This window comes from Prionailurus viverrinus, chromosome A1 (genome assembly GCF_022837055.1).
Source record: "Prionailurus viverrinus isolate Anna chromosome A1, UM_Priviv_1.0, whole genome shotgun sequence".
Lineage (NCBI taxonomy): Eukaryota > Metazoa > Chordata > Mammalia > Carnivora > Felidae > Prionailurus > Prionailurus viverrinus.
The window spans coordinates 17,419,170-17,446,085 of NC_062561.1; the positions used below are offsets into that span (position 1 = coordinate 17,419,170).

At 45.7% G+C, this 26,916-nt stretch overlaps 1 protein-coding gene across 1 annotated transcript; it reads right to left on the bottom strand.

Annotated features, from left to right (window-relative positions):
- Window positions 1-3,199: 3,199 nt before the first annotated feature.
- On the bottom strand, window positions 3,200-25,095 carry STOML3 (stomatin like 3). Its single transcript, XM_047871213.1, has 7 exons — window positions 25,044-25,095; window positions 11,505-11,608; window positions 11,353-11,425; window positions 9,132-9,214; window positions 7,490-7,693; window positions 5,255-5,389; window positions 3,200-3,424 (listed from the first exon to the last, which is right to left on the bottom strand). The coding sequence occupies exons 1-7, from the start codon at window positions 25,093-25,095 to the stop codon at window positions 3,200-3,202; spliced, it is 876 nt and encodes a 291-aa protein (XP_047727169.1).
- Window positions 25,096-26,916: the final 1,821 nt, after the last annotated feature.

A 26,916-nucleotide genomic window follows, 5' to 3' on the forward strand; every position in this document is an offset into this window, starting at 1 on the left:
ACCCTGCCTGAGCACTGTGTTCAAGGCCACGCCACACCATACCTGCTGCCCAAACAGGAAAAGCACGGACAGGGGTCACCTGTGCTGGCTTTGATCTTCTTGGGGATTACCGTGGTCTGGGCCTACAGGTAAAGAGATCGGATGCTTCCCTCTCTCCAAGAGGTCGTCTGTATTTCCTCCTTCCAGCCTTGTCCTCCCTTCCAGCTCCGCTCCCCCAGAAGAAAACCAAACGTCACCCTGACTGGGGGCAGGGGTTACTGTATTTTGAATATCGTCTTTGGTGTTAGCATTCTGGGAGAGCTCTGACTTTCCCTCATTCTCCTGTACCATTGGCCCCCAAATATACTTCCCTTCAAAGGAGACTTCTTTAGTCAGCCCTTAGTAACTGATATAATAAATGACCTACCGCAGTGCCAAAGAATTAATGAGGCTTAGTGCGGGAGGAGCGGAGTAATTTGAGTCTCCCAGAGAGTTTCCGATCACGTCTGCACAGCCCCAGAGATTCTGACACAGCTCCCACACCTCCATTCCCACGCCACGGGGCTGTGCGGTTTGCAAAAGATCTAGGAAGTGAGAGAACCATGACCTTCAGGGAGAACCACTGGTTTAGAGTTTGCCGTACGTTGACAGGAAAGATTGGCATTTTTAGTGCAATCCTGGAAACCAAAGGCAGGGATAATTGTGAGTTTCTGGAACAGGCTAGGAAGAGGTTTTTGCAGTGAGCCCACAGAATGTCCTTGTACAGGGGGAGCCTCCCTCCTCAGGTGTCCCAAGCCTGTGGGTCAGTCTCTGCCCCACTGTTCTTAAGATGTAGGGTCACCAAATGTCTACCCGGTAGGACTCAGATTCTGGCCGGTGTGGATGAGCTATGATAGGTTTCTGCTCCCAATTCTTGTCAAAATGCAAGCATTTATCTTCGTAGGAAAAATAGGAGCCCTGGTGAGTTAAAAATGAGTGCTAGAGTGGGGCGCCTGGGTGGCGCAGTCGGTTAAGCGTCCGACTTCAGCCAGGTCACGATCTCGCGGTCCGTGAGTTCGAGCCCCGCGTCGGGCTCTGGGCTGATGGCTCGGAGCCTGGAGCCTGTTTCCGATTCTGTGTCTCCCTCTCTCTCTGCCCCTCCCCCGTTCATGCTCTGTCTCTCTCTGTCCCAAAAATAAATAAACGTTGGGAAAAAAAATTAAAAAAAAAAATGAGTGCTAGAGTTACAGAGTCAGTGGAATCTACTAAAAAAATTTATTAACTGTGAATCGTTCAGAATTCATATCAAGTATGATATGGCTTCATGAAAAAAAGCAGGCTACGAAACCAAAGGTAGAATGAGATCCCTATTTTGCACTTAGATGCAGATAATACCTACGTGTGACAGGGGCGCACACGGAGGGGATGTGAGCAGAGATGGGGGTGCGGGGTGGGGGATGTGAGGGTAGGGGGTTATATAAGAAGTATGTTTGCAGTGTGAAAAGGAGTGTGTGCACATGTGTGTGCAAGTTCTCACAGTCCTGGACACAGGAAAAACCTGTTGTGGAGGGGCGCCTGGGTGGCTCAGTCGGTTGAGCGTCCGACTTCAGCTCAGGTCATGATCTCACGGCTCGTGGGTTTGAGCCCCACGTCGGGCTCTGTGCTGACAGCTCAGAGCCTGGAGCCTGTCTCAGATTCTGTGTCTCCCTCTCTCTCTGCCCCTAACCCACTCGCATTCTGTCTCTGTCTCTCTCAAAGATAAATAAACATTAAAAAAAACTGTCGTGAACACCCACACTTCCAGAGACAAAAAGGGAATGAGAAGGCTCTATTCGCCCCCCCTCCCCCTCGTACCTCCCCCAAATAAAACTCCGTGATGTTTAAGAGCAAGGACTTTGGAGTCAGACCTAGTTTTAAATCCTAACCCCAAACTAGCTGCAGGATCTGGGGCAAGTTATTTAACCTCTTGACATCCCTTTCTCATCTGCAAAATAAAGATACTTCTTGGCATCCATAAAGGGCTTAGCACACTGTTAGCACATAGCAGACATTCACTAAATGGTAACTAAAAATTCTAGCCCATTGCTCAGAATAGAACTCAAAAGAAAATTGCACCATGGCAACAAAAAGTTTCTGACAAAGCAATTTTTAAAATACATCACATCTATATTCTATTCTGTGGCTTCTTTATTTTTAGCAGGTGTTTTGTGTGCGTGTTTTGTTGTTGGGTTTTTTGGTTTTTTGCTTTGTTTTTTGTTTTCTTGTGTGTTTTTTTGAGGGGGCCAATAGAGTTTACAAACAATTCTTAATGACTGGTGGCTCTTGGGACTAATAACGGAGTGAAAACATGAAGTCCACAGGAAGATGTTCCCCAGTGATTTCAACCAATGGGTTAGATAGGAGCATTCTCATATCTAAACACCATGCCCTGTCCCACCTGCGACAAAGGTGCCAGGCCACTGCGCGTTGACTACCACTCTGGGCAGGGGCACGGGCACTAAGAGAGGGGAGTACAGGCTGCTCTGGGGGTTGGCGATGAGTTTGCAGCTGGGAGCCTCAGTGCCTGTTCCGTCCTTAACGACCAAATCCATCAGAATTGGGGCACCTGGGTGGCTTAGTCAGTTAAGCGTCTGACTTCAGCTCAGGTCACGATCTCATGGTTCGTGGGTTTGAGCCCCGCATCGGGCTCTCTGCTGTCAGCATCAAGCCTGCTTTGAATCCTCTGCCCCCTTCTCTCTGCCCCTCCCCCACTCGCACACGCTCTCCCTCTCAAAAATAAATGAACATTTTTTTAAAAATCCATCAGAATTTCAAACATCGTGGGAGTTTGTGGCGATTATTGGAAATTTTACTCGGCAATTATAAAGCAAACATCTCGTGTAAACAGGAGGCCTATGTGACTTTATAAATTATCTAGAGAACGTCCTCAAACGAATCAAAAGTAATGCCGAAATCTTAGTCACAGTCACCCAAGGATTTCTTCCCCTCACTGCAAAAAAGCTCCCGCCTTAAGTCAGGAAGGCCAGCTAGCTGATTACAATAAGGATCATGCTGTTCATGCTCTTGAATAAGAAAAGTACACAGCCCTCCTTTTTTTAGCCTCTATGGCATTTCCTCGCTAATGCTATTCCAGCTGGGGAGTCCTCTGCTTCAATAATGCTGGGATTCTCTGCACTTCTACCGCTGAGTTCTTCTGACAGAAACAACTCCCAAAGCAAAGGCTGGCTACAGCCGGGGGACCTCAGGCTCTGTCAGGAACCTTCTTGTGGTCGTTGTAGCTGACACCACCAATGCCCTCCAGGATATTCATGGGCAGAGGAAACACAATGGTGGAATTCTTCTCTGTGGCTACGGTGGTTAAGGTTTGCAGGTAACGCAGCTGCAGGGCTATGGGGGACTCGGCCAGCACCAGGGAGGCTGACTTCAGAGATTTGGAAGCATTCATTTCTCCTTCTGCTGCAAGGACCTAAAGGGATGGAAATACACAAAGTTCAGACATCGAAGTTTACAGGTGTAACTAACTAGTGCTTTCTGCTTCCGGAGGCTGCGGCGGCTGCATAGGGACGCCTCCCTGCCAGCCCCCACTTTCCCACAAGGGTCTCTTCTACTTGCTTCGTTGGTGGGGGTGAGAGTTTCACGTCTTAATGTGATCAGGGGAATGTGAAGAGGTTGCGGGAAGCCGGGAGAGACTGTACAAATTAGGAGTCCCCAGATTTCATGTGCAAACAAAACAAAAGCCCTGACTTTAACTCAAACTAAGAGAAGTCTGAAATTCAAAGCCTCCAACTGGCTTCTTTCTGTGGTTTTTACTTATCCTAGGAGATGTTTTTCTTTGATTCTGTTGTCAGCTTCGCCTCATTCTTAACAACGTGAGAACCAACGTTTGAAGTTCTCTCTGCTCTTGACTACAAGTGCCACCCTGATAATATTAGAAGGCTTCCTTTAGAGCTCCCTCCCCTCCTAGGTCTCTCCTGCCCAAGACCAGCCGTGAGCGCTCTTTGCCTCTGTGCCAAAGCACCCTCCAAGCCCACTGCTGAGAAGCCGCTGGAGCTTTGCAGATTAATGAGAGCTGGGGAAGGGATGGGAGCAGAGGAAAACTTGCATTGGCTCACAAGGAAGATTCTGAAGAGGGTACGCGAAAGGTTTCTCTTAGTGGGCTCTTTTTTTAACGTTTACTCATTTATTTTGAGAGAGAGAGAGAGAGAGAGAGAATCTCAAGCAGGCTCCCCACTCAGCGTGGAGCCTGAGGCAGGGCTCGATCCCACGACCGAGAGATCACGACCTGTGCTGAAATCAAGAGTCAGACACTTCTCCAACTGAGGCACCCAGGCGCCCCCCATCTTAGTTGGTTGCTGACACTCTAGGAAACCCATCCATGCAGACGTGAAGACCGTAGGTCCAACAGATTCAAGAGCATCCGAGGCCAGGCTATGCTCGCATTTTGTAATTCTGACCTGGATTGCATTTAATTACCACCACCACTCCCTTTTAATCCAGTAGGCACTTTAACAATAATGTTCAAAAGACAGGCACCGGTTGGCTACCTCAGAATTACCAGCTTTCAGATGGTGAGTATACCTAGTGAGATGAGCACGGATTAATGTACAGGATTGTTGAATCAGTGTGTTGACAACCTGAAACTAATCTAGCTTTGCCAGTCATACTTCAATTAAAGAAAACAAAGCACACACAGTCGTTAGCTTTAAAAAGTGTAGACTCCTGGGGGCGCCTGGGTGGCTCAGTCTGTTGAGCGTCCGACTTGGGCTCAGGTCATGATCTCACGGTCCGTGAGTTCGAGCCCCGCGTCGGGCTCTGTGCTGACCGCTCAGAGCCTGGAGCCTGTTTCCGATTCTGTGTCTCCCTCTCTCTCTCTGCCCCTCCCCTGTTCATGCTCTGTCTCTCACTGTCTCAAAAATAAATATACTTTAAAAAATAAATAAAAAAATAAAAAATGTAGATTCCTGAGCCACAAGAAACTCTGCTTTGCTGAGTCCGAGGTGAGGCCTGGGAATTAGTGTTTGCTGCCTTAAGTTCTCTCTAGGAGACTCTGAAATGCAGCCCGACTTAGGACCCGCCTCGCAGAGTCACCCCTGACCCGAGACCTATTGCCAGACTTCCTCAAGGTACGTGAAGCTGCCCATTACCTTTTAATTCAGGAAGAAATTCACAGTAAAGACCGTGAAAAAGAAACCCTTTTCTTAACAAAATAATGGAGAACGCCTGATCTTCCATTCAAGGTCTGTTCCTGTCTGCTCCAAGGGGAGGCATCTTGCAGTGTAGACAGAGTAGCCCTTACCCTGGCCCTGGCTTCCCGGGTCGCCTCTGCCTCAGCTGCCATGGATCTCTGTAACTGCATGGGAATCCGGACGTCTTTGATTTCCACTCGGGCCACCCGGATCCCCCACAGCTCGGTGGCATCATCAAGTAAGGTCTGTTTCCAAAGCAAAAGAAAGGCCACGGTTCAGAAGACAGGTGATATTACAGATATGCTTTCTATTTGCAAGAGAAATCCCTCTTTTTTTTCTCCTTTTGTATTCACGGCATTTGGAGTGGGACCGTTTGGGAAAGGAATAGGAGTCCTTACCGATCACGTCCAGGAATTGAAGTGAATCCCAGGAAGGATTCAGAAGCATAGCCGGATAGATCTTTCAAAAGCTATCAGGATTGACCCCCAAACTATTCCTAATGTCATCCACCTAGAGCTGAGCAAATAGCCCACATTTTCTTGCCACGGACATCAAGCAGGCAGCAGCACACTGGCTCCTCAGACATTCCTGGATTTTGTCCCGGCTCTGCCATTGCAGCTGTGCATCATTGGGCCAGTTGCTTAACCTCTCTGATTCTTAGTTTTCTCATCCTTAAAAGGTTTCCTTTCAGGATTCTCGTGAGACTTGGAGACTATATATGTAAGAAATCTACCAGTGCCTCACGATAACTCAAATACCCTAGGGTACTTTTTGAGATACTACGTGCCTTGCTCCATTTAACCTCTGCCCTGTGTCCAGTTTTAAACAGGTAGCCAGGCACAATTTTTTTTTTTTTTTTGTAGAGCACAAGCAGCCTATAATCAAAGATATTTTTGTCCTCTGTAAAAACTTAAGACCACCCTAGGATAGCACGTCGGTTATCCTGGATGGGGAGGGATGAAAAAAAAAACTGCCTTGCGAAACAGTAAGATCAGACAAGCAGTAGAGATCTCTGTGCTACCAAATGGCAAGTGATCTCTCGCCTTTCCATGATGTCTGCAGAACCCAAGGAGATGGGGAGACCTCCCAAGGAGCCAGTGACCAGACAGTGGCAGGGGAAACATCCAACTTGTCAAACTCATGGGGCTCTTACAAATGATTTGGAGGGTTATGCAGAACTGATATTATCTCATGAAACCTTGGGGACTCTGTGCCAACGGTAGGGACTGAGGAGATGCCAAGACCAAAGTTGAATTTCCCCCCTAAGGTACGGAAGGGAGGCTCAGAATCAAAACATAATTGATTTAAAAAACATACAGAAATCTGTCTATAAACTGGGGTGTGCAAGAGGTGAGGAGGCTGCCTGCAACATCCTCATCAATATTATAATTATGGTTACTACCAATGTTATTACTGATATTGGTAGTGTGATGTCAGATCTTCCAGGGATGGCAGGCCCGTGCTGTCTCCATCGAATCCTGTTTTAATATTCCACTTACATGCAGAAACACACGGGCTGACTGAGAAATGGCTGCCCCTCTTCTGGAGTAATCTAAGCTAAAAAGGACTCTAGGGGCGCCTGGGTGGCTCAGTCGGTTGAGCGTCCGACTTCGCTCAGGTCACGATCTCACGGTCCGTGAGTTCGAGCCCCGCATCAGGCTCTGTGCTGACAGCTCAGAGCCTGGAGCCTGCTTCAGATTCTGTGTCTCCCTCTCTCTCTGGCCCTCCCCCCGTTCATGCTCTGTCTCTCTCTGTCTCAAAAATAAATAAATGTTAAAAAAAAAAAAAAAGGACTCTAAGCTCTTCAGAAAAGCTAACGTGAACAATACTAAGTCATAATTTCGAATTCGAAACAAAATGGGTGAAGTGTACAATTCCTATGGCTCCCCTTCTGCTCCAAAATTTAAATCCACCTTGTAGATTGGGTGGCTCAGTCGGTTAAGCGTCCGACTTCCGCTCAGGCCATGATCTCACTAGTCGTGAGTTCGAGCCCCGCATAGGCCTTTGCACTGACAGCTCGGAGCCCAGAGCCTGCTTCAGATTCTGGGTCTCCCTCTCCCTCTCTCAAATATAAAATAAAACATTAAAAATTTTTTAAATAAATAAATACATAAACAAAATCTATACCTTGTGATTAGAAAGGAATAAAACCAAATACTGAGGCCCAATGTTTACAGCGGCCCTGGGTGTGTGTGTGTGTGTGTGTGTGTGTGTGCATATGGTTTTTGTGTGAGTGCGTGTGCATGCACTTGAGAGGGGTTCTTAGAACTGCTGGTGTTTGGTGATTACTGATCATTAAAATGAACCGACTAAAGATACGGGCTTTTCATTCCCAGCATCTTTACCTGGATGCTGTGGGCAATCTCCTCTCGGCCAGCTAAGATTTGGGACAAGGTCTGCGTCCCTAAGACATTTCTCAGAGTCGTCTGAGCCAACAGAAACGTGGCTTGGTGGACATCGTTGACGTTAGCCACTGCAGAGACAGCACTATGGATTCTGTAATAGACGACTCCATCCACTTGGGTAGTCACAGAGTCTCTGGTGAGGATCTGGAGGGCAAGAGCAGGGAAAAGCACGTGTTTACTACGACTTGCACAGCGACTGACAAAGTGCCAGCCAGCCTAAGAGCCCTCTCCACGGGAGGAGAGCGTTAATGATTACGGCTCGTGCCAGCATCACCCAAAATCCGCCCTGGCTTGAGTACAACATCATTGTAGTTGGCGACAAAAATTCCTATACGTTTGTAGTCCGTCCCCAGCCCCGTAACTTCATCTCGGGGAAGTCTTACACCCCGAGGCCCTTGATTTGCGCTGGTGAGAATCAGCACTTGTATTTTACAAAGTAGCAAGAGCACCTCTCTGGAATTCTACCCTCTAAACACACGTAGAACGCTTGTCTCCCTGATGCCTGAAAACTTTTTGGTTTTCAGTTTTTATCACATTTGACGAACAGCAGTGCTTCTTAGAAAACATAGATGTCACCGGAGACCGCGTTCTGCATTCAGACAGAGAGGATGTTCTATAGTCTATGTTTTACAGAGGCTCCGCCTTAATCATTCTGAGTGAGGTGACAAGGGTCTCTGTAGCCACTGAGAGATCTCTGGCATAGGAGCAGAACTTAGGCCTCCCCTCTCCCATCTAGAACTGTTGATGAAAAGGCCCACGATAAGTCGCAAGGCATCCCAAACGCTCTCATGACACAGGCCGAATCCCAAAGGAAGGACTCTTCAGTTCCCACCAGTGGCATGGTGAGAGGATTGCCGGGTCTTGACCGAGTTTCCTGGGCCAGAGAAAAGAAAACTAACGTTGACTCATAACCCTCTCATCACCTCTGCCCTCCCACATTGTAGGTCCCACTCCCATTTTCTTTCCTCTTCGTGAATCCTTCTGGTTATTAGTAACTCTGTTTCTCCTCCCTTTTTGCCCAGTTACTGGTCTTGGATATTTATTTACAGTGCTTTAAGAACTGAAAATAGTTATTTGAAATCCAAATGCCAGTGGGCTCTGTGCAATGTCTGTTCTTTCCCCAGGACCAGCCACTGTGCTGTATCCACTCACTATATATATATATATATATATACACACACACATATATATATATATATATCACCTTCTGGAAAGATGACAGCAAGGATAATATCATAACCAAACCCTGCCCTCCACCAACTTAAATTTAGCTCCTTTATACAACTTACCTGACTCCTCCGAGCATCTTGTCTATTGTTCCCCACCCCAGATTCTCTGACAACTGTACCTTTTCTCTCTGTCCTCTGGCACTTTCCCCTCCCAGCCATTCCAAGGCTTAGAGCAATCCAACCCTTGCCCTTGGCTTTATTCTCAAAGCAAAAGCCCAGTGGTCTTAGGACCCACCCACGGCTTCTCAAGCAGGCCTCCTATAGTTTGAAAACGAACTGTAAAATGTCAACTGGCCATGTAATGGGGAAGATACAGGTTTTATTTCTAGTGATTTAGCTTTAACCAGTGTTACCTCTTGTGGAGGAATGTTGCAGGTAACAGTTCGGAGATCAACTTTGACAAACACGTCGATGCAGGGCAGGACCAGGATCAAGCCTAAGAAAATGAAAATATAGCTTAAAATCTTACCTTATGGTAAATAACTGCAACAAATCATATCCTAGTTATGCGATACATTATTTTTAAGGATTTCTGTTTTAGTTTATTTATGTATTTTGAGAGGGAGACAGAGAGAGAGAGGGAAAGAGGATGCTTGTGATCAGGGGAGGGTAAGCGAGAGGGAGAGAGATTCCCAAGAGGCTCTGCATTGTCAGCACTGAGCCTGACCTGGGGCTCCAGCTCATGAACTGCGAGATCATGACCATGAGATCATGACCTGAGCCGAAATCAAGAGTTGGACGTTTAACCGATTAAGCCACCCGGGTGCCCTACAAGTGTCTTGACCAAAATACACCTCTAGGACAATGCTAGGCAGCGTGTTGGTTGGTTAGAGGGCCTCCTGATACGGCTAATATCCTTTACATGTAACTTAATCCGCACAACTAGTTATTGTTAGGTTAGAGAGGGAGGGAGCCAAACCATAAGAGACTTAAAAACTGAGAATAAACTGAGGGTTGATGGGGGATGGGAAGGAGAGGAAAGTGGATGATGGGCATTGAGGAGGGCACCTATTGGGGTGAGCACTGGGGGTTGTATGGAGACCAATGTGACAATAAATTTCATATAAAAAAAAAGAACTGGCAAAACTTATTATTAATACTTGCATTATTAAAGCATAATGGACAATTTACAAAAGTGAAGAGGTTTTCCATTGGCAATTTGGCTTGTTTCCCTCTAGTTCTTATGGCTTTCTGAGGTAACTCATTAGCCCCAGAGACACGTATGACGAGAGTAGTTATCCTGGGACATCTGCTGGTGAAATCTTCTGGGAAAACTCATTTAAGAGAGATACAGTTTTCTCTAGAGTCCTCCAAGTTATCCAACTTTACCCTGCTTATACATTTGGCCGCACCAAATGCAACATAACCAACAAGGGGTCAACCTTGGTCTGATACACCTGAGTTGGATGAGTCTAACACTTCTATTTGGACAAACTCATGAGACCATCCATCATAAATAATTCTTGCATTCTTTCTCTTAGGTCCTTTACAGAGTTACACAAGTAGGGTTATACTACTTGAAACGACCAACTGTCTTTAGCAAGCTTCTGCTTTTGAAATTTCTTATATTTTTTTTATGCAACAGGTATCTGAGTGCCTACCATGGTGCATGGTCAAGTGCAGAGCACTTGCAGTATCACGGTGGATAGGAGAGTTCCTGCCCCCCAGAGGGGTTATAGTCCAGCTGGACAGAGAACGTGTTTACTCACATACATCACAACAAGGAGAAGGAAACAAATGTTATTAGAGAGGTATTGCAGATAACCCGTCTTTTTCATGTATCCTCTAGGATGCTATTTTTGGTGACCTCTTTTTTCAAAATATTAGAAGTTATCCTATGAAATTGTCATGTTTGAGAGTCAAAAACAAATATTAGCCACTTCATATAGTTCAACTACATGTAGACCAAGAGAAGTTACGAGAATTAAATCAATATCTAACTTCTAGAGTTTTAGTACCTCAGACCTTCTCATGCCCCCTCTCCCAAACCCCATCCTTTTACAACATGAATTTAGAACACTCTTCATTCTAAGAGAAAAGATGAAAAGAAATACTACCTTGGGCCAAAGGAGTTCTACAATGGCTTCCAGCTCTATCTTTCTATTAATCTACTTGCCAGAAGAGGAAATTGCCTTTTACTTTTCCATTAGCTCTTTTCGAAGACTGAGAATCAAAAACCAGCTCCTGGAATATTCTTCCTGAGTAATTTAATCATCTACCTTGGCCATTTACTCCCTCCCCTCATTCTTCTGTCACTCCTTTAGTGGTCTCGGTAATAAGTGACATCCAGCCAACGTAACAGAGCCACTGTTTGCTCAGGTTCATTGAATCTCTCGGAGGGAAATGTTAAGAGACAGAACCAGATTTCCAAACTCTCAAACTAATGGTTTAGTGGTCATTCATATTAACTTGCATAACAGAACCACATCCTTCAATTATACAGAGAGGCAAGGGTTCCAGCTTCCTGTGATTTTTTTTTTCTTCTCAGTAGAAAGTGCCGGGAAAAGTTTTGGTGGCAATAGTCATAGTATTAGGTGCCCCTGATCCTTGTCAGGGGCACCCACAGTGTCCTACCTGGCCCTCTGGCTTTGTCAGCTTGGATGCGTCCCAGTCGGAATACAACAGCACGTTCATACTCCTTAATGATCTAAGAGATTAAGGGAGAGCATTTAGTCTTAATGGTTCATCAGCTCATACAGAGTCCAATTTATTTCCCAGGGTATTACCTTCAAGCACATCCATATGGAGATGGGGAAGGTAATGATCATCAACAGGACAGAAAGGGAAAACAGGATCCAGCCACAGACACCAAGCCGTTTACTGCTGATGCCTAGAAAATGAGGAGGAAGCAAGCCTGTAATTTATGTGGTTCTTAGAAAAAGCCATTCAGCTGCATGAGTAAGGATACTACCCAGATGGCTGGCCATGCCTGATGGCACTGAGGCGGAGATCTAAATCCATGCACACCTATAAATGCAGTAAACACACACACACACACACACACACACTATTCACTCAGGGCTTTAGACTGAAATTGACCTGTCCCTTCCAAGCAAACTCTCATAGCAATCAGTAATAATAACTACCATTCTATTTAGTAGGATTGACATGGTTTATAATCCTCAAAACATATAAAACACTGTTGCCCAGAGTATGGACTACCTACATCAGAATCACTAGGGTACCATTTTAAAAGACAACTTCTTTTGCCCCCAGGATTCTCCAGGTTGAAATTCAAGACAATCTTTTAGGGAGACAGGTAGGTATCATTACCCCCAAAGGGAGACAGTGTGGCAGGAAAACCATTTTGAAGAGCCCAAGGTATGAGTTTCTACGAGAGATCTCTTACCTGCCGGTGCTGAGGTCTTAGGCAAGGCACTCAATCTTTCTAAGCCTCCACTTCCTCATCTATAGGCTGGGGATGGCAGTCAACTAGCTTGAAGGATTTGATGAGGACTAAATGAGATAATTTTTATATGGCACTTGGCCCATACATTAACATCTACATTAGTAAATATATATTATTATTCTCATTTTACAGATATTACAGGAACTTGTCAGCCACCGGTATTTGACATTTCTGACTTTTCACAGAATCTTGTTACACTGACTCATTACATTGGATGTCTTTTTGCTAATCCCACGTTATGATAACAGGGCCATTTTGGCTTAAAGACTATTGCCCTACAACGCTAACTTCAAATCAGACTCCAATCACTTAAAACTTGGTAGCTTTCACCACTTCAATTACATAATTTCTCAGATTTTCGAGCTCATGTTTGTAAGACCCACAGGTCTGGCTGACCCTGTATGCTTATTTTATTGTTTATATTCACTATTCCACCCTCTTTTTCGTTCTCATTCCTTCTCACTCTCCTTTTCTTGACGACCGCCCCACCTCACCCCACACTTCCTCCAACTGAGTCCTATTCTCCACACAAGCACCCGAATTAACTGCACATACTAGATGCCTTCCCACAGATGATTCCACAAACAACATGCACTATCTCTAGCTCCATTAATGCCTAAACCATGCACCTTATTGTCCACGTTAGAGACACAGGGTTATCGCTGTCCCTTCCCTGTTCAGCCGCGGAAGTCACTAGGTCTAACTGATGCCACCTCAAAAGCATCCTCACTTATCCACTTTACTGTTACTGGCTCGTCAGTGCCCACGCCAGAAGCGTATGAACATTCAGGAGAGTTCTAGGATTTCGCGCTTACAAACAATCTTGTGATGAGTGCTTTCTAATATGTGTTTTTACACACTTTATGTAGGGTAAATGCCTGGCAGTGAAAGCGTTAGGTCAAAGAGATGAGTATTTACAATTTTGTTAAGCGGTGAGTGCCCTTCAAAGACTTCAGACCACCTCACACTGTCATCAATGGCACACTGTGACACCGTGGCTATTTCCACACGCTTCTCCTCACTAGATATTTTGAGTCTTCTCAATTATGACATGCCGACAGATGAGAAGCATCTAAGTTTTAGACACATATTTAGTATTAAAAACTTGGGGGCAAATGCCCTTTAATAGGCTCTAGACACACATAAAGATATACTCAATAGCGATAAGGGCTGGGCTATATACCCAAAGTTTACCCAGGCTCTGAGCTGTCAGCACAGAGCCCCGCGGGCTCGAACTCACGGACTGTGAGATCATGACCTGAGCTGAAGTCGGACGCTTAACCGACTGAGCCACCCAGGAGCCCCCAAAGTTTACATTTTTAAAATATCACCTTCCAAAGCCTCGGACCACACTGAAGTGGATTCGACTATCATTATGCAGGCTAAAAAGACATTTTGTACATTCTAATAGAATCTTTGCTGCATTTTGCTTATTAGTGCTTTTTAAACTACTATTAATGACACAGCCTGTTTATAAACATTCTCATTGTAAAAAAAAAAAAAAAAAATCCAAAGCAACATGGATAAAACCAAAGTCCCCCTGACCGCCCTCCCCTTAGTCCACTTTTATCTAGAATGGTCCCATAGTTGTTGATTTGGTGCATTTCATTATAGATCGATTCAATGTATTTATATACATGTAACTATCATTAGAAAACATTTGGCTTCGTGGCCACTGGGTGGCTCAGTCAGTTAAGCATCCAACTGCAGATCAGGTCATGATCTCACAGTTCATGAGTTCAAGTCTGGCATTGGGGTCTGTGCTGACAGCTCAGATCCTGGAGCCTGCTGCAGATTTTGTGTGTCCCTCTCTCTGCCCCTCCCCTGCTTGTGCTCTCTCTCTCTCTTTCTCTCTGAAAAATAAATAAGCATTAAAAATGCTTACATTTGTAGATTTGGTGAGCCGTGGCACCACACTAAACTCCTTTTTTAAAAACCGAACGTATCTTAGAGATGCTTCATGTCAGCACGTGCAGATTGACCTCATTCTTCGTAATTACCGCACACTGTCCCCCCCCCCCCCCCCCCCCCCCCCCCGCCCCGAACCCGTGCTCGTACACGTTCTCTCGGGGACAAGTTGCACTTCCCTGGAATCTCCGTGACGTCGTTGCTATTCAGGCCCCTTGGGGTGTCCCGGGGCTGTGACTCCAGCGGGGCAAGGCACACAGGCAGCTGGGCTCCAACAAGGACACGAGCTACACTCCGTGCCCTGAGGGAGCGCTAGACGTTTCCAGACCAGCTACGCTCTGAACACCACGCTGCATGAGCAAGTGTCTGCGGCGGAGAACCAGGCCCGTCCCCCCCAACCGTCGGCATGCCTCCGGAGCCCCATCAAGCCCTTGCCTCACCAGCTGCCAGTGAGGCTCTGTTAGGTACTAAACGTGCTGAGAGACACAACAGATGAGAGTGTGATTAATCTGCCCAGATTTACCCTTGAGCATTAGCATCCCCCAGGCCACTACCGCTGGGAGAATTGCGGAGCCCGGGGGTGTCATTAGCCGTCGTTAAAGTGGGGCTGGGAGCACAGTTACCCAGCTTCCCTGCAGGCCCAGCAGCCAGCCTGGCCAGCCAGCTGTACAGGCTTTGAGCAGAGGCGATCTTCCAGCCTCCCCTTCACAGAGAACCCACGAAGCAAGTGTTGGGAAGCGGGACCCAGGCTCCCCATTCTGACTGAGAAGATGGGCAGGGATTGCGTTACCAAGGATCTCCAGGAACCTCCCATCGCGCGTCCATTGCAGCCTCCACAAGGTTGCTGCAGGAGCCTTCCTGACGGAAGGAAAGGGCCCCATACAACCTCTGCATTAACCCGCTAAGCTCACGGCACGCCTAATTCTCTCCCACTTCCTCCAAACCCACGGAGGTGTCTTTTCTGTAATTGTCACGATATCACATGGCCATCTTCGTACGCTCACTGCCCAGCAGAGAACTGGGTTTTGCCACCCCCAACAAATTCCTCTCGATTTCTCATCCCTCCGTTGAGCAGCATTTTCCCAGTTCTAGACCAGGCATCATGCTGGGGCCGAGGATACACAGGAGGAGAAGATGGGGAACTTGCCAGCAAGGGTTCATGTCTGCAGGAGAGAGACAAGAAGGACAAGTCACAGGGTCGGGTCTTTGCTGTGCTGCCTTCTAGGAAATGTCCCCCTGGCAATGTAAGCGGCGATTCCCTCCTGTATGTGACTGTGACAAAGAACAGCAGTATGTTCAGTCACTACACTTCCTTCGAGCTGGAAAGAGAAAGGCAGAGCTGTGACGCACAGAACCCGAGACCCTGCACTGCTGACCCTGGGGGGAAGGACCCCGGGACTTTCAGTTGGAAGGACCTCAGGGATAACGGAGGCCAAGCCTTCATTTTGCAGCCCGAAAACTTCCCTGTTAGTGGTGTCATCATCTTAATCTCTTTTTAGGTAAACTGGGACCCACACATTTCCCAAACTGACAGTAATTCTTGTGTGCCTTTAATGATTTAGGCAATGAGGCAAAACAGAGCCTCACTTACAGAGGCATGCCTCCGGGGCTTTGTTTCTGCATTTAGCCCCGGCCTGTAGCACCAGAGGAAACTTACATAACCTTTAGGACTAGGGGTAAACGCTTAAAGCAAGATTGATAATTTACTTGGGTGAGGCCAGGAAGTAAGGGAGATTATTCCAAATCCCCACGTACATGGTGCTTGAAGTAGAAACGAATTTTAGTAAAGCAGGCGAGGTGACTTGGTTGCTCATTTCTTACTTTGGCTCGGTCAATAGTATTTAAATATCAGGTTAATACTACATACGACCCTTGCCCGCAGATCCGTGTTACTACAAAACAGTTATTTCTTCTCTAAGCAGAAATAGCTGTTTGGGTTTTTGTGACATTGTTTCAAAACGCCAGAACAGAAGGACATACACTACACATCAGGAAAATGAAAAGCAAAACCACAATGAGATAATAATACACGGCTTCCAGAGAGGCAAGTGTTAAGGACAGACAATACCACATTGTGGCAAGGTTGTGCCGCAGGGAACCCTCAGGTATGCAAATTGACACGATCAGCTTGAAAAACTATTTGAAAATATCTACTAAAGTTAAACACACTGGCTCTATGACTCAGTCTTCAACTTCTAAGTAATACTTAAGAGAAATGAGAGGTAATGACAGTGAAAACACGTTCAAGAATGGTCATTGCAATTTTATTCATAAAATTCAAGAAATGTAGAGCCACCCTAACCCATCAATAGTAAAATGAATAAATAAAATTGTGGCATACTCATATAAAGGAGTACTACCCAGAAAGAAAAAAAGACAAAGCTACCACCATATGCAAAATACAGATGAATCTCAAAACAAAATATTGAGCAAAATAAGCCGGACCCAAGAGGGCACGTGTTTTGATCCCATGTGTAATATACTTATTATATTATATTTATATATATTCTTACCCTATGTATAAGAATGTATACTGTAAGATCTCACTTATTTTGCATCATCTCATTCAAAAACAAGCAAAACTAATGTATTAGGTTTGAATTCAGAGTAGTAGCTGTCTCTAATCAATGGGGTTGGGTATTTTCTGGGAAGGGATGAGGAAACTTTCTAGGTGCTGTTATTTTCCATATCTCGATCAGGGTGGTGATCGCAGAGACTTACACATATCAAGGCTGTGGAAATACACAAAGACCAGTCAAATGAGAACAGCAAAGTTTCTTTATCCAGAGCCCTGCTATCTGGCACAAGAGTCAGCCTCTGTCACTTGAGTTTTGTCAGAGACTGAAAGGCGGACAGAGGAGTCGGGGGGCTTCTTGGTGGAAAAGGGGGAAGGCTTCAGGCGACTGGAGGCTGTTGGCATGGGGAAGCTACAGCTGGGCTCCCTGGAAGCCGGGCATCCCCTGTGATTGGGTAAAGGACCAGACTTGGCTTTCTTTAGTTGGTCTTAAGTTGGAAGCAGGGACAAAAAGTAGAGAAGCTGTCAGTTATTTATCAAGTCCCGGCCCTTTGGGACTGATAGTTACAGAAGTTATTGTTTAGCTTCCTGAGTTGTCACTAGAGATAACAATCTAGTTTCTTGCAAGACTGACTTCCTGACAGGCTGGCTTCCTGGGCTCGTTATTACAGACAAAGGGGGTTGTTTTGGGGGACAGGCGGCTACAGGCTGTTCCTCAGAGTTCTATTTTTATATATGGTCCAGCCATTGTCTGTTTGTCTATTCAGTCTCTCCAGATAAACACTTAAGACTTGTGCACTTATGTGTATGTATCTCACACTTCAATAAATAGTTCAAACAGGGGTGCCTGGGTGGCTCAGTCGGTCAAGCGTCCGACTTCGGCTCAGGTCATGATCTCGAGGTCCGTGAGTTCGAGCCCCTTGTCGGGCTCTGTGCTGACAGCTCGGAGCCTGGAGCCTGCTTCGGATTCTGCGTCTCCCTCTCTCTCTGCCCCTCCCCTGCTCACACTCTATTTCTCAAAAATAAATAAACATTAAAAATCAATCAATCAATCAAATAAAAACCAGAGGATATAAGGTCAGGCTAGTATTGAGGATGGAAAACTCACTGCTTACTCTGCATTCTCAGAGAGAGGACAGACAGAATGGGAAACCTTCAGCAAAGCCAGCCTGTGGACAGATGGACACAGTGCCCGGCCCCGATGAGCAGTGGAGGCCCTGAGTCATTCACCACACATTCTAATTGAGACGCCTTCACATGAAAGTTGGATGACATCCTACTCACCATGAAAGCCACTTAAGTCTTAGTTTCCTCCTCTGTTAACACAATAATAACTAGTTGCACGGATTAGGTTACATGTAAAGGATATTAGCCATATCAGGAGGCCCTCTAACCAACCAACACGCTGCCTAGCATTGTCCTAGAGGTGTATTTTGGTCAAGACACTTGTAGGGCACCCGGGTGGCTTAATCGGTTAAACGTCCAACTCTTGATTTCGGCTCAGGTCATGATCTCATGGTCATGATCTCGCAGTTCATGAGCTGGAGCCCCAGGTCAGGCTCAGTGCTGACAATGCAGAGCCTCTTGGGAATCTCTCTCCCTCTCGCTTACCCTCCCCTGATCACAAGCATGCTCTTTCCCTCTCTCTCTCTGTCTCCCTCTCAAAATACATAAACTTAAAAAAAAAAAAAAAAAAAAAGATACTCTTAACATTTCCATCAGATTGAACATTAAACAGATTTTTATAGATTCTTGGCCCCTAATCTCTGTTTTCTTAGAGCATTTTCTTTAGAAACACTTATGGTAAGTTCTTTCTCTGCCCCTTCAAGACATAAATCTTTTTTTTTTTTTTATGTTTGTATGTTTGTTTGTTTGCTTGTTTTGAGAGAGAGAGATCAGTGGAGGGACAGAGAGACAGGGAGACAGAGAATCTGGAGCAGGCTCTGTGCTGACAGCACAGAGCTTGACACGGGGCTTGAACCCACAACCTATGAGATCATGACCTAAGCCCAGATCATGACCTGAGCCAAAATCAAGAGTCTAACACTTAACCAACTGAGCCAACCAGGCACCCCAAGACATAAATCTTTTTAAAAAAGGTTTTTAAAAGCCTCTTGCTAGGATTATTTTCTCAAGGACCTGAGAGCCCTTCTTTTGAAATGTAATCCTCTAAGAAGGTTGGGGCGCCTGGGTGGCGCAGTCGGTTAAGCGTCCGACTTCAGCCAGGTCACGATCTCGCAGTCCGGGAGTTCGAGCCCCGTGTCGGGCTCTGGGCTGATGGCTCAGAGCCTGGAGCCTGTTTCCGATTCTGTGTCTCCCTCTCTCTCTGCCCCTTCCCCGTTCATGCTCTGTCTCTCTCTGTCCCAAAAATAAATAAACGTTGAAAAAAAAAAAATTTAAGAAGGTAGCACTCCCAATTTTTTGTGGGGTGAGGGAGCCTGACTGCCGTGGGCACCTCGCTGCAAGGTGTAAATATGCCACCTGTCAGAAAGATGAGAGAAGTGTATTAGCAAACACCGATGGCCTCTGACCATCTCCTAAGCTCCCCCACTCGTTTTCCAGTAGCCCGCTCCAGGCTTTAGAAACCCTATTCGCCTTTGTTTCAACACAGTTGGTTCACACTGAGTTGTGGCCTCTCTCCTCTATTGCAATAGTCTTCACTAAGTCCTTTAACTTTGGTGCATTTTTTACGCTGAGCACTTACATAATATTTTATTTATTTATTTATTTATTTATTTATGTATTTATTTATTTGGTAATTTGCTTTCTTTTACCAGATAAGATTCTACATATACATTGTGGATATTCTGGTCCATCCAGATGATGGCCCCTCTATGTGGGCAAGAACGACATTTTCAAGAATGTACAATAAATCCCTACCCCTGAATGTATCTGCCTCCTAAAGTAACGGAGCCCCTGACTGTAAGTTCTTACTTAAAGAGAGAGAGAGAGAGAGAGACCAGATCTTCAGTGCAAAACTACTAAATCAGAGCTAGGTGGTGATCTTATGGTCGCTACACCTATGACTACCACATTTCATAACCATGAGGGTTCTCTAAAATGTGATAATTACGTCTCACCCACAGACGATGATCGGTGCTGAATAGTTATGTGAACCTGACGACACACGTATACTGATTTCCTTTGTGCCGTGGGGTCTCTTATAGAAATATGGAAGACATATTTTGAAATAGAATGTTTAAATGTTCAAGAAGGTGTAAAAATAACTGCTTCTAACGCCTTATGCCCTCCCACCTTCAGCTTAAGAATTCAAGCACGGCCATGGGGCGCCTGGGTGGCGCAGTCGGTTAAGCGTCCGACTTCAGCCAGGTCACGATCTCGCGGTCCGGGAGTTCGAGCCCCGCGTCGGGCTCTGGGCTGATGGCTCAGAGCCTGGAGCCTGTTTCCGATTCTGTGTCTCCCTCTCTCTCTGCCCCACCCCCGTTCATGCTCTGTCTCTCTCTGTCCCAAAAATAAATAAACGTTGGAAAAAAAAAAAAAAAGAATTCAAGCACGGCCAACCCAAGGGAAGCCCCTCGTGCGGCCCGTGTCGTGACCTCCCCCCAGAGGAACCTTGCCTGCAGCCTCCTCACGATGCATTCCAATGAGCCTTCATCCCATCAGTCAAATGCAGCAACACCCAAGCGCGCACTAGGAGACCAGGCTTGACACACGGGCTCTGAGGAAATCTTCAATTCAGTTTTTCAGGTGGCAGGGCTATGGTCTGTCACCTCTGGGTCTAGCTGACTAAGCCACATGCTAACACCTGTATTAGAGTTAAGCACGAGTGTCCTCACACATCTTTGTGCCTCTGCGTGGGCCTTTGTGGCCCCCAGCCCCCCTTCACGTCCCCCATTCTCCTCTCCCTCACCTGGCCACACCGCTCCCCTCACTCGTCACCTCTTCTAGGAAGAGTCTTCTCTCTCACCCCCACCTTTGGGCGCTCCTCTTCTGAATTTCTCGTACACCCTCCATCGTGGCTTTTCATAGGACGTTGTAATTTTCAGCTAACTCGTGTGTCTTGCCTGGAGATTTGTGGGGCTTTGAGAGCAGGCATTTAATTTTTAGGTCTCCATCTCTTGACACACCGTAGATTTTAAATTCATTCATCAAACAAATGAGGTGAATGGCAACCAAATGCACCGAATGATCAAAAATGATGCTCAAAAACAAACAGAAAAAAAGGATGATGTTCAGCAGCACAATAGATTTAGTGATCAGTTTGACGCCTCTTGTCTGGAAATAATGATCCAGAATCTCCAGAAGAGATTCTGCCTGCTCTCCAGAGAGGCAATTAAACTGAGAACCATCTGGCCTCACATTTTGTCCTTCACGCTACTGCTGTACCAAACCCCCATACCATTATGAGAAGAAAACGAAGAACATGTTTTCCTTACGAAGGCGTCCAGAATGAGCCTTCCCAGAACGGGCTGCTTTGGCACACGGATTATTCTGAACTGCAGGTATGCAAGGCCCAAAAGACTCAAGAAGAGCTTTTGGTCCAGGAAGAGATCATCGGAGATCATTACAAAGGGTGTGGTTAGCCAAGGGGAGATGGGCAGGACCTGTTCGTTTAAATTCCTCTCCGAGTCCCACGGTTTCTGCCTGGCATGACAAACATTTATTTACCAAACGTTTGCCCTTCTCCCCTTCCTGTGCGTTGGAAGCCTCAGCCCACCGCCCCCTTCTTCTTAGCTCAGGCTGGCATATAACCCTCAATTGCCTGACTGTCGTAGAGCCTCTCACGTTCACGCGAGGTGTTTTTCTCCCGCGAGGTGTCTTACGTTCATTTAATTAGTAGACCCGCCAAAGAACCTAAAAGGGTAGAGAAAAGGTTTGTCTTCTCCCCTGCTTGCGTCATTCTTCTGTTTCCTCAACCTCCCTTTTCTGTATGAAATAACAGCATGGCCAACAGCAACAACAAATACTTTGTCCTTAAGATTTAGGTGCAGTCTCGTGATAGTGTTATTTATGACACGGGTAAGTAAAAAACTCTCTGAGAGTCCAGTGGAGAGATAATGAAGCAAACCACCACATACCCACACAATACCACATCACGGATATTTTTGTAAACAATTTATGAAAACACGAAAATGCCTATGGTATGATGTTAAAAGAAAAAAGCAGAAGGAAAAATTCTATGGACGATATGATCCCAATCAGCACAAAATACACGCATGGAAAAATATTGGAAGAAACTGACCCAAATATTAACAGTGGTTAATTCTGAACAGTGCGAGTATGATCGGTTTATACTGAAGGGGGTCAGAACAAATCTCCCTAAAGTGGGCTACTTTGGCATGTGAGTATTTGGAGGAGAAATCAAGACCCAGTGAGCTCAAGAGAGATCTTTGCTCCTCCCTTAACTACCTAGAAGAACTTAAATCGGGGGTTTTCCCAGAATGAGAGTTCTTACCAGAGATGAATTTTCTCTAAGTGACCCATCTCTGTGGCAGAGCAAACATGTAATTACCAAGTACCTGCTCTTATTGCCCTGAGAATTGCCCTCCTCCCCTTTGGGGCCCCAGGGCGCTGGCCCATTCCGTAGGCCAGGATGACACATGTACCTCATTTTATCTTTCTGTCTTTGAACCTCTTATGCATGTGGGGTTCCTGTTTGTACACAATTAGATTATCTCCCGTTAGTCAGTCTCAGGTCAATTTAATTCCGAGGCCAGCCAGAAGAGCCTTTGAAGGGTAAGGGGAAATTTTTCCTCCTCCGCAAGACTGTCCTAAGTTTTCTTAATTTTTGATACCTTTATAATATTAAAAGGGGATCTTTAAATAAGAAACTTAATCACATCAAGTAAAAAAAGAAAAAAGTCCTTTCTGTTTCCACAGCAGGAAAACCTGGATGCCTCCCAGGGGAAAAAGAAAAAGTGTGCAGAACGAGATCACCTTCCCTGGGCCTGGGGATGTAGCGTTACAAGTTCTTCCTCTTTCTATTCACTTCCAATCCTGTGGAGATACAGTCAGTGAAGTACAGTCTCAGCACTTTCCTGGTTCTTTCTTCAATCAAGGATTTTAGGTGCCCGACATAAAATCTGAAGTGAACCCCTCCTGGGAAATACTATCTTTTCATCACCTGTAAGTCATTTTCCCTCCTGCCTGTTTCTCTGAAATGTGCACCCAGCTTGCATCAAGGGATATTCTTCAGGGAAAACACAGAAAGAAAGAAATTTCTTGCTAGAAAGAAATTTCTTGCTAGAAAGAAATCCTGGGCTACTCGAAGTGTGGTCTCAGCCTGGCAACCTCACCAGCTTGCAACTTCCTTGGATGCAAAATCGTGAGCCCATCCCAGAACTAGAGTACCGGGCCTTCCAGGGATGAGGACCAAAGCCCCCTGTGTTGCAAAAAACTCCCTGGGAAAATTTTTTTTTCATATTCACATGGAGAAGAAAGTCCAAGATTTGGATGATTAAGATTCCAGTTGGCTTCACTTTAATTCTTAAAGAGAAAAGGAACAAAATAAGGAGTGTGAGAGAACCCAATGGCTAATGAGTAGTGTCGTCCTGAGTTACACGAGTACGTGTTTAACAACCAGGTGGAGGGGGGGAGGGAGCCCTAATTTATAGCACTCTGTAGATTTGATCTCCCCTGTGATGTCACTGAGCTTGGAGTTGGGAAGAGACGCACGCTGGTGGCTTCCGGAAGTTTGTGCCACAAGCTAGTGGCACAGTACCGCAGAAGTCTCCTGCTGGAGGTGCCAACAAGGGCTCAATCACTCAGTTAATTCCCTCAACATTTGTAAGTGGAAATTTCCGCACAGTTTGAAACACTAACTAAGGTCAGCTCCTTGACGTATCCAAGATGGAGGAGGGCAAGGGTCATCTCCAGAGAATGACCGATGCCACATCTCTCATAAACTGCCAAAAGCATATGAAATCAGAAGTTGTGCCCTCCCCCGTTCATGCTCTGTCTCTCTCTGTCCCAAAAAAAATAAACGTTGAAAAAAAAAGGGAGGGCGCCTGGGTGGCGCAGTCGGTTAAGCGTCCGACTTCAGCCGGGTCACGATCTCACAGTCCATGAGTTCGAGCCCCGCGTCGGGCTCTGGGCTGATGGCTCAGAGCCTGGAGCCTGTTTCTGATTCTGTGTCTCCCTCTCTCTCTGCCCCGCCCCCGTTCATGCTCTGTCTCTCTCTGTCCCCAAAAAAATAAACGTTGAAAAAAAAAGAAGTTGTGACATATAAGCCCCATCTCGGTTTGCACTATGATAGTGCAGGGTTTTCACTATATTTAAAAAAAAACCAAAACCGAGTAACCCTGTGGACAGTTTTAAATATCTCACTGGTCTGGAGCTCCAGCCATACCATTTTCCCAGCTGCTGCTTTCTCTTGTTGATTGGAAGCTAAAATGTCTCAGGAAACATTTTGTTTAAAAAGATAATGGAAGGTATTCTCGAGAGACCTCCCTCTTAGCTTCCAAGGGATATTTACTGCCTCCGACATATCGATGTAGATAAATATCTCTACACGTATACTTTTCCTTTTACAAAGCGATCATGCCAAATGTGTTCTCTATTCCTAGCTTTCACTGGGACTTCTTCAGCAGCATAAAGTATAGAGAGGGTGGGTAAGGACCCCCTCTCCCTCCTCACACATATGCACATACCTACACATGTGCATCATCACTTTCTGGAAGTTCAACAAGTTTTTAAGCTCCCCCAAACTCAGTTTTCTCCGTCATAAAATGAGATTATGCAAGAAGCCACCTCAGAATTACTGTAGGATTTAAAAATCTGGGGCGCCTGGGTGGCTCAGTCGGTTGAGCGTCTGACTTCGGCTCAGGTCATGATCTCACGGTTCGTGAGTTCGAGCCCCGCGTCGGGCTCTGTGCTGACAGCTCAGGGACTGGAGCCTGCTTCGGATTCTGTGTCTCCCTCTCGCTCTGCCCCTGCCCTGCTCGCACTCTGTCTCTGTCTCTCAAAAAGTGAATACACGTTAAAAAAAAATATTTAAAAATATAATGCAAGCAAAATGCTTCATAATACCGACGTGCCGTTCAAGGTAGTAGTTAGCGCTTATGGCCTAAGTTTTTATTTTCCTCAACTTTTCTCCATGTACCAAACATGATGCAGCTCACATCAACTTTTCTTTTTAATCACAGCATCACCAGCTGATATTTGAAAACGGATACATTTCAGCCTGGGGTCTTTGCTATGTAATGCAAAAAAAGAAAAACAAAGAGTATAAAGACAAACACAAATTCTAGCTAACATTGAAGAAAAGAGCAGATGATAGACTGCTGTTTGAGAAGAAAAGACAAAGCCACAAAAAGCAATGAATTCAAAATCCTGGGCTCCAACCGGAATTGACGCCAGTCCCGGTATGTATCAATCCCCTTCATGGGTAACCCTGTAACTCTCACAAATGCCACAACTCTCGCTCTGCTTAACGTACAAAAAACAAGCTTAGGGCACAAAAGAGGGACTTACCCACTAAATTCTCTTTATCCAGCTTCTCGGGGGAAGATGCCCCAGGATCCATCTCATTCTTGAGAAGCTTTTATGCTCGGCCAATTTTCATGGGTTTGGAGCCAGGCCTGGGCTCCAGGCAGCACCCCGATGTGCTTGGGAGAGGGAAAGGAATGAGCGAGAGAGAGAAGTCCCTCGTCTTTCTGGAGCACCCCAAGGAGCAGTTTCCCTGGTGAAGGAAGCCCGTTAACATAAACAAAACGATTTCTTTCATGAATTCAGACTGCCTTTGTTCATAGAGAACATTCAAAAGAACATGACCTTTGCTTCCAAAACAGCTCTAGGTAATTCTCTACATCATTTATATCTCATAACACACTTTTATGCACCTTGTGTGATTTGTTCACCACAATGAACTGTTGATACAGTTTACCTAGTCTTATGTTTCAGATGAGATTTCATTCAATTCAATCTATACACTGTAGTGAGTGATCTTTTAAAACCTGAATCTGATCATGTTGCCATCCTGCTTAAAGGAATCCAACGACTGCCAACTGTTAGTATGGCAAAGACTGAAATTTTAAGTGCCCCCAGAGTTCCTGCTAGTCTGCCCCTCTCTCCCTTTCCTGTCTCACTCACATGGTAATCCCCTCACTCACTTGGCAAATAGCCCCACTGACCTTCTATGAACCCCACTAAAGCTATCTGTGTCCTCTGTGCCACAGGGCCTTTGCATATGTTGCCACATGCACACTTATCTGGTTAATACTTGCTTCTTCCTCTAGACTAGGCGTTGGCTAACCACAGCCTGCTAGCCAAATTTGGTCTGCCACCTATTTTTGTAAATAAAGTGTTACTGGAACACAGCCACATCCATTTGTTTCTGTGTTGGCTGTGGCCACTTTTGTACCACACCTGCATAGTTGAGTATTTGCTATAGACACCATGCAGCCTGCAAAGCCTGAAATATTTTCTATCTATCCCTTTACAGAAAATGTTTGATGACCCCTGAACTGTACAATAACTTGCTTAAGGGGTGTGACGAGTTCTTTATTTTTTTGCCATGGCACCTGCAGCATTAGAACAACCCAGGCACATAGCTGATGCCCGACAGATACACGTAGAATGAATGAATAAGTAATTTGTCAACAATAACAGCTCACAAATGGCAACCCTGTTTCTCGAATTCAGGTCCCCAGGCTCCTGTCTCAGGAGTGCTTCTTGCATCATACCACTTACGGTCAAGGACAATGTAGGTCTTCCTCCACTACAGAAAGAGCCAATCTTCTACTTTAATGATGTTCATCTTTCTTTTTTTTTTTTTTTTAATGTTTTATTTATTTTTGACAGAGAGAGACAGAGCATGAGCGGGGCAGGGTCAGAGAGAGAGAGGGAGACGCAGAATCCGAAGCAGGCTCCAGGCTCTGAGCCATCAACACAGAGCCCGATGCGGGGCTCGAACCCACAGACTGTGAGATCATGACCTGAGCCGAAGTCGGACGCTCTACCGACTGAGCCACCCGGGCACCCCGATGTTCATCTTTCTTATATCAATATTGCAAACAATATTTTGTTTCCCAGGTGTGAAAACAAAGCGATAAAGAACAAACTCGGATCTTTCCCAGGTCATCCTGTCTTTTCCGGTCTTTCTTCCCCAACTATCTAGCTATTGTCTTCTCCCAGATTGTGGGATACTTTTGCCAACTACTCGATACTCTTAATTGCCTCCTCTACAAACTCAAATTACAGTAATAGCAAAAACTGTCATGCACAGTTTGTAATTATAAGAATTAATATGGAATATTAGAACTTTGGGAAAGGAGGCCAGGAACCAGAAACTCAGATTAAAACAGATACGTGTGCACAGAGTTCGTGTGTCTGCTGTAGAATACTT

What these genes read in the sequence shown, in the direction of transcription:
- STOML3 (XM_047871213.1), bottom strand. Translation starts at nt 25,095, where the DNA reads ATGGATCCTGGGGCATCTTCCCCCGAGAAGCTGGATAAAGAGAATTTA. An exon ending in GGATAAAGAGAATTTAGTGG is followed by an intron (nt 11,609 to 25,043) that starts GTAAGTCCCTCT and finishes CTCATTTTCTAG; the next exon opens with GCATCAGCAGTAAACGGCTT. An exon ending in GCAACATTCCTCCACAAGAG is followed by an intron (nt 7,694 to 9,131) that starts GTAACACTGGTT and finishes CTTGCCCTCCAG; the next exon opens with ATCCTCACCAGAGACTCTGT.